The 14,166-nt window shown below is 36.6% G+C and overlaps 1 protein-coding gene across 6 annotated transcripts in view; it reads right to left on the reverse strand.

Moving 5' to 3' along the window:
* The window catches only part of GRIK2 (glutamate ionotropic receptor kainate type subunit 2), a 640,311-nt gene that overhangs the window by 163,282 nt on the left and 462,863 nt on the right, over positions 1-14,166 (reverse strand). For 4 of the 6 annotated variants that reach the window (XM_059942024.1, XM_059942026.1, XM_059942030.1 and 1 more), the window contains exon 10: positions 12,335-12,541. In XM_059942024.1, coding sequence (XP_059798007.1) covers positions 12,335-12,541 — 207 coding nt within the window. Of the gene's footprint in view, positions 1-5,491; positions 5,495-5,973; positions 5,977-12,334; positions 12,542-14,166 lie in introns of all 6 variants that reach the window. The other 2 variants (XM_059942025.1, XM_059942029.1) reach the window with 2 other exon arrangements.

The following is a 14,166-nucleotide window of genomic DNA, read 5'->3' on the forward strand; positions in this document are numbered from 1 at the left end:
GCAATTGATTTGGAAATTACTAAATTGAGAAATTTTAAGGTGAGTAAGGGACTTCAACATTATCTGTAATGTTTTATAACTTTTGTATTAAAAGAGAGAAACTTGAAGCAAAGTTAACAAACATGTTAACAGTTGCCACTGCTGGGTCATAGGAAATTATAAATAAATTTGTACTTCTATGTTTTAGTGATTTTTCCCAAAATTAAAAAAAAAATAATAGTGATAATAATATTAACCCTATTCAATTTTTTTTTAACTGAAATACTAGAATGCTTCCACTAGAATGCAGAGTTGAGACAACATGATATCAAAATTCAAAGCTACAGCACAAGTCAATTCCTATTTAGTTAGAAACTGTTTTTTTGATTTAGCCTTTTCATTTTTGTGATAATACCTGGAGACTGTTCCTTGAAAAACAAATGTTTGATTTCCTCCCTAGTATGTAATAAAAGAGCAATTAGAAGGCAAGGCAAATTACAGTGAGGTCCTCCAAGGCTCATTCATGAATCACAAAAGGCTTGATAGTGTTAAACACCAATTGCATTGCTGAGGCAGCATGCTGGGAAACATTCAGGCAGCTGGAAAACCATAGCATCACGGGTCTTCTTAAAAATTATGTAAAATAAGGGGGAATTAGGTCTTAACAGACTTCCCACTTTGCCATAGTTGTTTTATAAACTAAAACAGAAATTTTCTCATTCTTTTCTTGATCTGTCAAATGATCAAGTTTTTGTTTGTTTGCTTTTAAAATTTCAACAGCACTTGAAGTTATAAAAAAGAGCTTTATTAAAAAGAAAAAAAAAAGCTTTTATTGACCAATCCACTCTCTTACCAACCACAAACGGTTAATAATATTAAAAGAGAAGTCTTTCTAAGCCCAAAGAAGTTGTAAAGTTCTTTGGCATCTCTTAAAGAGCTAAGCAACAAACAAACAAACACTTCTCATAGTCTGATCTAAACAATTCTAATGATGTAAAAAGACTGAGAATATGGCTTTAAAAATCTCTTGTTTTTTAGTGGTAATGATAAAAAAATGCCCTCTGGGGCTTCCCTGGTGGCGCAGTGGTTGAGAGTCTGCCTGCCAATGCAGGGGACACAGGTTCGAGCCCTGGTCTGGGAAGATCCCACATGCCGCGGAGCAGCTGGGCCCGTGAGCCACAACTACTGAGCCTGCGCGTCTGGAGCCTGTGCTCCGCAACAAGAGAGGCCGCGATAGTGAGAGGCCCGCGCACCACGATGAAGAGTGGCCCCCACTCGCCACAACTAGAGAAAGCCCTCGCACAGAAACGAAGACCCAACACAGCCATAAATAAATTAAAAAAAAAAAAAAGTGCCCTCTGATAATACCATAGCATACATATTGTCAATTATCCATTTTAAATACAATCATGGTTCAACCTTATCAAACTAACTTCTGGTGTTTAATAGCCAAGATAAAGCAACATGAAAGAAAACATTTGGTATCCCTTCGGATATATTAATAGTAATAATAATAATAATAATATTTCCTATTTGACAGGTAACACACCTGTGTAATACATTCATGTCCTCAGAGTCAGCTTCTCAAATATGATTTGAAGACTCATTAAACATTCCAGTCATAGAACTGAATTCAATTCCTATAGTTGCATGCCAGATTAATTAGCCGTTTTTGCCTAGAAGTTAGGTTACTTCTTTTTTATAAAGTCTGTATCTGTGCACGTGAGAGTATACATCTGTGCCAGGAGCTTTCACACAGTAAGTCATGAGACCTACGGTGGGTTCAGCATCACTGTCCGACGACATTTCATTTGTTCTTTCTCCCTGTTGTTATCCTTCTCCCCTTCCCTGTGTCTCCCCCATCCATCCCCCATCTCTGCTGTCCCACTGATGTATCTGCATAAGTTAAAAATGACTACAGGGCTGCTCCACTCTCAGATATTAACATTCAATCCACACCATCATTCTATGAGTGAGTATCATTATTCCCCCGGTACATGTGATAAAACTGACCTTAAAACAGAATAAATAGCTTTCCCAAGGCTACACAGCATAGGGAGGTAGGTAGATAGATAGATGGATAGCACCCAAATTCCCAAATTTGCAGTTAAGAACTAACTATAGATCTGAGGAGTATGAGTACACAGTATTCCCTCACAGATTTTATCAGCATTATGACACTAGATCAGAGAAGCCCCCTGCAGATCACTGGCTTAAAGGCATTCGGAAATTTGCCTCCAGCTGGGGCTTATTCTGTGTGAAAGATGAAAGGACAAAGGATTTCAAGTAGCAAGGAGTGTCTGTGATCAAGCACCAGAAGTAGGAGTTCTACAGGTGTTCATAAAAGTGGGCTCTTTAGAAGTGTGAAATGATCAGGAAAAGCCTAGGTAAGCAGAGTCCCAACATGGAACACTGGAGGTGTACTTTAAAACAGGTGACAAGGTGAAAGAGCTTAAGGACTGCATGAACCACTAGGTGTCAGGGGACAGTGAGAAATAAACGAAAGGTCAACAATGCGTACTGGAAAGTTTATAGTACAATCTATTGGTATCTCTGCAATACTTTGAGTGGGACAGCTTTGAGAAGTCACTAGTTATTAAAGAAGAACATGCCTATAATGTGTAGGTGGATTCCTAAAGAAGAGGCAGGAGGTACAAAATAAATACATAATGAGGTGGCAAGTGTCTGAACTAGGTTGGTGGATGTAAAACTGGAAGGTAGGGACAGATCTGAGGTCTATTTTTAGCCTGCACAAAAAGAGACTTGACATCCTGCTTTATTAACTTATGTATGGATGTTTATAAGCATAAATCTTCCTGGTTTTCCACTGCCAAGGCAAACATCACCAAAGATTGGAAAGTAATGCAACAGCCCTTGTCTCCTTCAAGGAGTCCCATAATAATATGTGCTGCTAGCTTATTGCAGCTTAGGTGTTTCCCCTCATGCTTATGAATAACTCTAGTTGGATTTATGAATAACAAAAAACAGTTGTCTCATGAGCCCACAAATGAGTTATTAGCCATAAGGAATACGTAGCCCAAAGCTACAAGTAAATGTATGTCCAACTTAATACAATGGTTGCATTAGCAAGTTTCTGTGTACTCATCACTTCTATGTCAGGTTTAATAGCTAAGCTTGCTTTTAAGAGTGAAAAACTCGATCAAATATTTCATAAAATATTATACAAAAAGTTATGATGTTTTTAATTTTCTGAGGAAAATATGTCACTCTTTATTTCTTTCCTTGGAGCATGAATAGACACTTTCATTGCGGCCCCTGGAAGACAACATAAGAAGAAAAGCATTTGGAAAATATGTCACATATTCTCTAAGGAGCAAGATGCTTGAGTTTCACATTTGTTGTGGCACACTGTGGACCATTTGTGTCACTCTTTCAATAAATATTCTTGAATGCTGAACACTTTCTGCAATCCTGTTATTTGTGTCTCCTAGTTATTTTCAGTATATTTGAAGCAAATGAACGCTACCATGTATATACCTCAATACAGAAGACTGTGGATGCAGTGAACTGATACAGTAAAATAGTGTTCTGATAAAGATTTTAATCAGTTTGATGGCTCACAAAAATTTTCAGCTTTTATATCTGCCCAACAAATTTCAAATAGAATGATCCAGGTCACCAATCATCATAAATCTCAAATGATGGTTAGCCTGATGAAAAGACCACTTAGAGTTAAAATACTAAAAAGAGTAGTCATCTATATTAATGAAAAACTGCATAGATTGCTCCTTTATTTTCTCTGTAGTAGGACATACTAATAATATTTCATGAAACATACCAAATAATGAGCTTCCGGGGAATTTTTTTTTAAACCTCTTTACTGGAGTATAATTGCTTTACAGTGTTGTGTTAGTTTCTGCTGTATAACAAAGTGAATCAGCTATATGCATACGTATACCCCCATGTCTCCTCCCTCTTGCGTCTCCCTCCCACCCTCCCTATCCACTCCTCTAGGTGGTTGCAAAGCACAGAGCTGATCTCCCTGTGCCATGCAGCTGCTTCCCACTAGCTATCTATTTCACATTTGGTAGTGTATATATGTCAATGCTACTCTCTCACTTCATCCCAGCTTCCCCTTCCCCTTCCCCGTGTCCCTGTGTCCTCATGTCCATTCTCTACATCTGTGTCTTTATTCCTGTCCTGCCCTTAGGTTCATCAGAACCTTTTTTTTTTTTAGATTCCATATATATGTGTTAGCATACGGTATTTGTTTTTCTCTTTATGACGTACTTCACTCTGTATGACAGACTCTAGGTCCATCCACCTCACTAAAAATAACTCAGTTTTGTTTCTTTTTATGGCTGAGCAATATCCATTGTATATATGTGCCACATCTTCTTTATCCATTCATCTGTTGATGGACACTTAGGTTGCTTCCACGTCCTGGCTATTGTAAATAGTGCTGCAATGAACATTGTGGTATATGTATATTTCAAAAGTTCTGGTTTAAAGGATTCAAGCAAGGAAAATAAATCTCTTAACATTCACTCATACATATAACTCAAATCGGACACAATACCAAGTCATAAAATAAATATAAGAAGATCTAAAATCATTTTGACTTTTCCAGTAATGATTTATTTGATTTAAAAATAATATTCAATTGGGAGATTGGGATTGACATGTATACACTGATGTGTATAAAATGGATGACTAATAAGAAAATAAATAAATAAACATTAAAAAAAATAATAATAATCTTCAATAGTAATTTTCAAAAAAATTAAGTGCCCCTGCTTTGTTAAACATCATTTTCCCCCTTTATCCTACCTATTGCCAATCTAACAGTGAATTCGATCCCCTATTAATTCTTCCCTATGTTTAATTAATTCTAATATAAAGCTATCATTCACAAGACATGATCATTTAGGTAGGAAAACACTGAGATATTTGAACATTGAAGGTTCCAACTAATAAATTTTACATTAAAACTTAACACTGATTTTACTATAATTCAATATAAAATTAATATCAATAGCAACTATAATCCCTACATCTTTATCATTGTAATACTGTCTAAATATTATACTTTTTAGTTTTCAACAAGAATACTCATAAACACTATAGTAGAAATATAGGATAAGTAAGAAGACAAAAACTTTGAACTTATTAGTTCAAACTTATTATGTCTCCATTTGTTGGTTATCTATTATTTGTCAGACACTGCATTAGGAAACATATGTGTGTGTATATATATATATATATATATATATATATATATATAATTCCTAATTATTAATATGACATTATCTCTATTTTATTTTTGAGAAGACTAAGGCTTAAAGAGTTTAAAGCAATGTGCCCAAGGCATAAAACTACGTAGTAAAAGAATTAGGACTTGAACACACAACTGTTTCACCAAGTACTTACTAGTACACATGTTATGCAGCCCTGTTGTGGAAATGATGGGGGAGGAAGGTGCTTTTAGGGGAAAGCCTTGTCATTTTCCAAGGACTAACAATGCCTCAGGGAGCCACTTTCTCCTAATAACTTTCTGAGGCGCTATCTTCATATTGTACCACCAAGAACTGTCCCTGGTTAGATTAAAATGAATTTGAGAGATCTTGTCAAACCCTATACATTGAGGGTCCTCTCAAGAAGGAAGGAGAGAGAAGAAGGTGGTAAAAACAGTTATTACTAAAATAATTAGACTTGCAACTGTAAGGACAAATACAAATTAAACATAAGAGACTCAATTCTCTCTATTGAAAATAATCAGAGACCCCTCCCCTTTTCTTAGAACATTTACTTAAGAAAACTTATAAGTCCTTTCTCTCTCTCTCTTTTTGAAATGTATATAAATGTTTAAAAGTTAGTTAAGCCTCTTGCCAGGTTTCTCACCAGGGGATGCCTTTCTCAAGGACCTGGGAAGTATGTCCTTGAAAAGGAATCACTAAGGAAGAGTGCACCCTAACTCCAAATTTCTGTGGGAGGGTAGGAGCTAACTTTGGTGGGCAAGTGCCTAAAATCTACCTGCTGTCATAAAGATGTGAGAAGCTTATTTTTCTACTGTATAAAGCCAGTTATCTAACACAGATGGTCACCTCAATTACCAAATAAATTTAATATGAACTATGTGTGATAAATAGTACTTTCAAGATTTCTTGAGGACTAGTTATCGCTTATCTTGAGAACACGTATGTAATGCGTTGTGTCTGCTTGGCTATATAAAAGGGTGATATTTCTTTCTGTCTTTGCAGTCTCTTAGCAAATTGCCTATAGTGTACATCACATTCTCGTGTAACACTTATTCAATAATAAAATTTTCTTTTTCTTCTAGCTTTGTGGAGAAGTTTTCTGGATTGGAAGAAGATCGTATTTTTAATTATATTTCCCCATCACAACACCTGAATAAATTCAGCCTCTTGATGGTTACTCCCCTTCTACTTAACCAAGTAAAACCTAGAACATCTAGAAAATGGATTGGCACATAGCTGGTTTAAAATAAATATTGCTTACCTCTGCCCCCAAGTTCACATAAAAATTATAAGTACCATAATTCAGATGTGGCCGATTCTGTCCCACAGTTCCAGATGTGGACATATGATCCAAGTGTGGCCATTCCAATAACCACCTCCTCTACCCCAGCCTTATGGATTAGTTCCCAGATGGGCACATGGTCCAAAGCTGGCCCAACTGACACCCCTCCCACCTCACCCCAACACCCTGCAATAGATTTTGCTGACACTTTGGCAAAAGGAGACCACTATCTCTTTCAGAAGGAGGACTCTAAGAAACAGACAAACCTAGATTAGAGTTTCTCAACTTCAACACTATTGATATTTGGGGCAAGTAATTTTTTGTCGTGAGGGGCTATCTTGTGCATTATTTACAGACTAGCATCTGTAGCCTCTACCCCTTGATGGCAGTAGCAACATCTCTCCTACCTCCTTAAGTTGTGACAATAAAAATGTCTCCCAACATCGCCAAGTGTCTCCTAGAGAAAAAACTGCCCCGATTTGAGAGCCACTGACCTAGTGCCAACTTGAGTCTCCTTTGTCACCATGTGGAAAGAAAGTGTTTAAGAATAAAATCTATAAAGAGAGCAAAGCCAAGAGATAACAAGGCAGTGAAAGAGAGGCGAATGCATACAATGGTCTACTTTAAGACCCTGGATACAATGTACTTGAAGTGAAAATCACTGTTGGATGTTTTTTGTAATGTGGGGCTTTTAAAAAAATATATGTTTGTGTAAGCTATATTTAGCCGCGTTTCTTACACTTGCAACTGAAATAGCCTTGCTTGATAGTATAACTATTATACAATTTACATGCAAGCAAATAGACTAGATATTAAGCTGGTAATTAAAATAAAGTGTGATGGTGTTATGTAATAAGAACAATGTGGAAACTCATAGCAGGTGGGCTTCCTGGGGTGGAATGGGGAAGCCTCACTGGGGAAGTGTTTCTGAAACTAAGCAAAAGCAATTTAGATGAGGTGAGCTGGACTGGAGTTGAGAGTGCTGGGGACAGAAAACTAGACTGGAGGCAGAGGAGAACAAGACTGAATAAAGCCCACCTGGATGTGGCTGGAGAGAGCAGGATAAGTGAAAATATAAAAAGCTTCGCCAGTCAGGGTCTCAACAGAAAATAGGTGCACACTCAAATGAAGATACCTGAGCAGGGTTTACTCACAAAAGGACTTATGATTCTCAAACTTCAGGGAACATCAGAATCTCACCAGTAAGGCTTGTTAAAATAGAGATTGCCAGGTTTCACTGCAGAGTTTCGGACCTGGTAGGTCTAGAGTAGGACCTGAAAATTTGCATTTCTAACAAGTTTGAAAGTGATACTGATTCTGCAGGTCTATGGAATATACTTCGAGAACCATTGGTGAATGGAAATTTTAAGGGATGGTGCAGGAACCCGAGGCTATTAGCAGCTAAGCAGTAACCACCCCTAAGATCAGAATTAAACAAAGCCATGTAGGGTGTAAACTGGAACTGAGAGGAGAGACATTTGTGTAGAGCAGGCAGCATTATGAGAAACTGTGACATTCAGTGTGGGGGCACAAGCCAGCTCAAGACGACATCTCAGGGAATGAAGAGGAAAATAAGTATTCTAACCTTACTCTCCTCTCTCCCTTGGACCACTGACTGGGAAGCCCTGTTGCTTTATTCTATGTAGGAGAACCTCCCAACACAGAAAGCAGGGTGGAGAAGGTCTGAGAGTCTATTTGAAGGGTCAGAAAGATTTCCATAGGAGAGAAACAATAACCAAATGTAGAAGGGCTTGTAAATATATTATACAGTTGGTCCTACATCCTTAGGACAATGAAGACTACTGAAAGATTTTATGCAAAAGAGGGGCATGATCAGATTTCTCTTCCTGAAACAAGACTTTAGTTGAATGATATAGTTAGATAACAGATTAAAAGGGGAAGATTCTCATATTGGGAACTTAATCCATGTGACCGTGGAGATGGAGAGAAGTGGGAAGCTTTCAGAATTATTTAAGAAGATCACATCTTGGGTCAAAAGTCAAGCCTCAGTAAATTTAAGAAAACTGAAGTCATACCAAGCATCTTTTCTGACGACAACGCTATGAGATTAGAAATGAATTACAGGGGAAAAAACATTAAAAACACAAACACATGGAGGTTAAACACTACATTACTAAATAACCAAGAGATCACTGAAGAAATCAAAGAGAAATAAAAAAATACCTAGAGACAAATGACAGGGAAAACACCACGATCCAAAACCTATGGGATACAGCAAAAGCAGTTCTAAGAGGGAAGTTTATAGCTATACAAGCCTACCTCAAGAAACAAGAAAAATCTCAAATAAACAATCTAACCTTACAGCTAAAGGAACTAGAGAAAGAAGAACAAACAAAACCCACCCAAAGTTAGCAGAAAGAAAGAAATCATAAAGATCAGAGCAGAAATAAATGAAATAGAAACAAAGAAAACAATAGCATAGATCAATAAAACTAAAAGCTGGTTCTTTGAGAAGATAAACAAAATTGATAAACCATTAGTCAGACTCATCAAGAAAAAGAGGGAGAGGACTCAAATCAGTAAAATTAGAAATGAAAAAGGAGAAGTTACAACAGACACCGCAGAAATACAAAGCATCCTAAGAGACAACTACAAGAAACTCTCTGCCAATAAAATGGACAATCTGGAAGAAATGGACAAATTCTTAGAAAGGTATACCCTTCCAAGACTGAACCAGGAAGAAACAGAAAATATGAACAGACCAATCACAAGTAATGACATTGAAACTGTGATTAAAAATCTTCCAACAAATAAAAGTCCAGGACCAGATGGCTTCACAGGTGAATTCTATCAAACATTTAGAGAAGAGCTAACACCCATCCTTCTCAAACTCTTCCAAAAAATTGCAGAGGAAGGAACACTCCCAAACTCATTCTATGAGGCCACCATCACCCTGATACCAAAACCAGACAAAAATACCACAAAAAAAGAAAATTACAGACCAATATCACTGATGAATATAGATGCAAAAATCCTCAACAAAATACTAGCACACAAAATCCAACAATACATTAAAAGGATCATACACCATGACCAAGTGGGATTTACCTCAGGGATGCAAGGATTCTTCAATATATGCAAATCAATCAGTGTGATACACTGTATTAACAAATTGAAGAATAAAAACCATATGATCATCTCAATAGATGCAGAAAAAGCTTTTGACAAAATTCAACACCCATTTATGATAAAAACTCTCCAGAAAGTGGGCATAGAGGGAACCCACCTCAACATAATAAAGGCCATATATGACAAACCCACAGCAAACATCATTCTCAATGGTGAAAAACTGAAAGCATTTCCTCTAAGATCAGGAAAAAGACAAGGATGTCCACTCTCACTGCTATTATTCAACATAGTTTTGGAAGTCCTAGCCTCAGCAATCAGAGAAGAAAAAGAAATAAAAGGAATACAAATTGGAAAAGAAGAAGTAAAAGTCACTGTTTGCATATGACATGATACTATACATAGAGAATCCTAAAGACGCTACCAGAAAACTAATAGAGCTATACAATGAATTTGGTAAAGTAGCAGAATACAAAATAAATGCACAGAAATCTCTTGCATTCCTATACACTAATGATGACAAATATGAAAGAGAAATTAAGGGAACACTCCCATTTACCATTGCAACAAAAAGAATAAAATACCTAGAAATAAACCTACCTAAGGAGACAAAAGACCTGTATGCAGAAAATTATAAGACACTGATGAAAGAAATTAAAGATGATACAAACAGATGGAGAGATATACCATGTTCTTGGATTGGAAGAATCAACATTGTGAAAAATGACTATACTACCCAAAGCAATCTACAGACTCAATGCACTCCCTATGAAACTACCAATGGCATTTTTCACAGAACTAGAACAAAAAATTTCACAATTTGTATAAAAACACAAAGGACCCCAAGTAGCCAAAGCAATCTTGAGAAAGAAAAACAGAGCTGGAGGAATCAGGCTCTGTGACTTCAGACTATACTACAAAGCTACAGTAATGATGACAATACGCTTACGGCAGAAAAACAGAAATATAGATCAATGGAACAGTATAGAAAACCCAGAGGTAAACACATGCACATATGGTCACTTTATCTTTGATAAAGAGGCAGGAATATACAATGGAGAAAATACCTCTTCAAAAAGTGGTGCTGGGAAAACTAGACAGCTACATGTAAAAGAATGAAATTAGAACACTGCCTAACACCATAAGCAAAAATAAACTCAAAATGGATTAGAGACCTAAATGTAAGGCCAGACACTATAAAACTCTTAGACGAAAACATAGGCAGAACACTCTGTGACATAAATCACAGCAAGATCCTTTTTGACCCACCTCCTAGAGAAATGGAAATAAAAACAAAAATAAACAAATGGGGCCTAATGAAACTTAAAAGCTTTTGCACAGCAAAGGAAACCATAAATAAGACGAAAAGACAACCTCAGAATGGGAGAAAATATTTGCAAACAAAGCAAGTGACAAAGAATTAATCTCTAAAATATATAAGCAGCTCATGCAGCTCACTATCAAAAAAACAAACAACCCAATCCAAAAATGGGCAGAAGACCTTAATAGACATTTTTCCAAAGAAGATATACAGATTGTCATCACACACATGAAAGGATGCTCAACAACACTAATCATTAGAGAAATACAAATCAATATTACAATGAGATATCACCTCACAACAGTCAGAATGGCCATCATCAAAAAATCTACAGACAATAAATGCTGGAGAGGGTGCGGAGAAAAGGAACCCTCTTGCACCGTTGGGGGGAATGTAAACTGATATAGCCACTATGGAGAACAGTATGGAGGTTCCTTAAAAAACTAAGAAGAGAACTACCATACTACCCAGCAATCCCACTACTGGGCATATACCCTGAGAAAACCATAATTCAAAAAGAGTCATGTACCAAAATATTCATTGCAGCACTATTTACAATAGCCAGGACGTGGAAGCCACCTAAGTGTCCATCAACAGATGAATGGATAAAGAAGATGTGGCACATATATACAATGGAATATTACTCAACCATAAAAAGAAACGAAATTGAGTTATTTGTAGTAGGTGGATGGACCTAGAATCTGTCATACAGAGTGAAGTAAGTCAGAAAGAGAAACACAAATACCATATGCTAACACATATCTATGGAATCTAAAAAAAAAAAAAAAAACGGTTCTGACAAACCCAGGGGCAGGACAGGAATAAAGACGCTGACGTAGAGAATGGACTTGAGGACACGGGGAGGGAGAAGGGTAAGCTGGGAGGAAGTGAGAGAGTAGCACTGACACATATACACTACCAAATGTAAAATAGATAGCTAGTGGGAAGCAGCCGCATAGCACAGAGATATCAGCTCGGTGCTTTGTGACCACTTAGAGGGGTGGGATAGGGAGGATGGGAGGGAGATGCAAGAGGGATGGGATATGGGGATATATGTATACGTATAGCTGATTCATTTTGTTGTACAGCAGAAACTAACACAACATTGTAAAGCAATTAAATTATACTCCAATAAAGATGTTAAATAAAAAAAAAAGAAACCACATTCCATTTTACAAATTAGGACCAAATACTTCAAGATATTAAATCACTAACTACTAGTTAATTTAAGACAGACATCTGTCTCTAATAGAACTATATACATCCCTTACATCCTTTATGTTTGACAAAAATAATATATACTTTTAATAACATTATTGAAAAAAATAAGTACTTAAGATACATTACTGTTCTTTGACATTATTAACCCCTGACCATCAAAAAAAAAAAAAAGTAAATCTATTAGAAATCTTCCAAAGTTAATAAATAATGAGAAAATGGACTTACATGATCAATTAGTTCACGGACCATTCCATTCCATTGTCCATTGGCATCATCCTGGGCTCCATATTTCCCATCCTCCACAAGTCTAATTTCATATGTAAAGCCAAGGATTGTAGATAACTCTCTGAGGAGGTCAATGCAATAGCCCTCAAATCGATCATTTCCATAAAGAGGTTTGTCAGACTTCTTAAACAGGACATAGGGTTCTTCCTGGAAACAGCGAACATGAAGGTAGGAAGTGTCAGTTAATCATGAAACTTACTATCACAATTATAAGTTTCTTACAAGATAGAAAATTTCACAGTAATTTAGAACAGTCAATTTTATTTTCTTCTAACTGTAATTAATATAGTTTGAAACACTACGAAGGCAGATTACTTTGAGAATACTTGTGTCTCACAAGAGAATATTTAAATATAACTTTGCCACAACTATATAATAAAAATGATATATATCTTATACCACATCTTATATCCCATATAATAAATAATACATAATGAGATATATACTATACAATGTATAATACTAAGACATAATTTCACTATGATTACAATACCCCAATTTGAATTATAACATATAATTAATTTCTGGTGTGCTGTTTCACTGAGATTTATTGATAAAAGAATGAAAAAAAGTCATTACCTAATTGCCTATCATGTGCTAAGAACTGAATTAGGGACTTTTATATACATTATCACATTTTGTTCTAAGAACCATGAAAATTACTACTACTATAATTATAAGAGAAAAAGTAGTAGCTTACTTTAGAATATAGAAGAAGAAACTAACATTTATCAAGTGTTTATGCATTCATCCAACAAGATTTTTTGGAGCCTACTATGAGCCAGCCCTCCTCTATATAAATGAGAAATCCCTGAGAAATGAAGTTCATGATATAGGGGAAGAAAACAATAATAAATGCCTAAACGACCAGAACACATTACTTCTGATGCTGATAAATTGTATAAAAACATAAACTAGGGCAATAAGATATTGAATGACATCAAGGTACTTGGCAAGATAAGAGAAGATAAGACAGAATTGAGTAATATGTCTGGAAACCTTTTCTGAGGAGATGAAACATGCACTAGAACCTAAAAGATGAGAAGGAGTCTAGCCATTTGAAAATCTGAAAGAAGAGCATCTCAGGACAAGGACACAGCAGTAAAAAGCCTGAGATCAATATGATACTAGAGTGTTTAGGGACGAGGACAACAGCCATGAATGTGATTGAAGTCACATCCAGTATGTGAGGGAATTAGTTGAACAAGGTCAGAATGAAGAGCAAGTGGTGAGCCAAATCTTGTAAGGCTCTGCAAAGCAGGCCCTATTAAAGATTATATGTTTAAGGGGGCTTCCCTGGTGGCGCAGTGGTTGAGAATCTGCCTGCCAATGCAGGGGACGCGGGTTCGAGCCCTGGTCCGGGAAGATCCCACATGCCGCAGAGCAACTGGGCCCGTGAGCCACAACTACTGAGCCTGTGCGTCTGGAGCCTGTGCTCCGCAACAAGAGAGGCCACGATAGTGAGAGGCCCGTGCACCTTGATGAAGAGTGGCCCCTGCTTGCCGCAACTAGAGAAAGCCCTCGCACAGAAACGAAGACCCAACACAGCCAAAAATAAAAATTAATTAATTAATTAATTTAAAAAAAAAGAGAGAGAAAGACAGCAGAGAACTTGTTCCTTCTCTTTAAAAAAAAAAAAAAAAGATTATATGTTTTACTAAGGGCTAAGAGAATCCATGTATTAGCATATTTTATTGGGAGTGGGTGGAGCATGGTGTGACAGATTGTCCTGTAACTAAACCAGGGTGCAATTGGCTCTACTACATACTATT

The sequence above is a fragment of the Balaenoptera ricei genome, chromosome 12 (assembly GCF_028023285.1).
Source record: "Balaenoptera ricei isolate mBalRic1 chromosome 12, mBalRic1.hap2, whole genome shotgun sequence".
Taxonomy (NCBI): domain Eukaryota; kingdom Metazoa; phylum Chordata; class Mammalia; order Artiodactyla; family Balaenopteridae; genus Balaenoptera; species Balaenoptera ricei.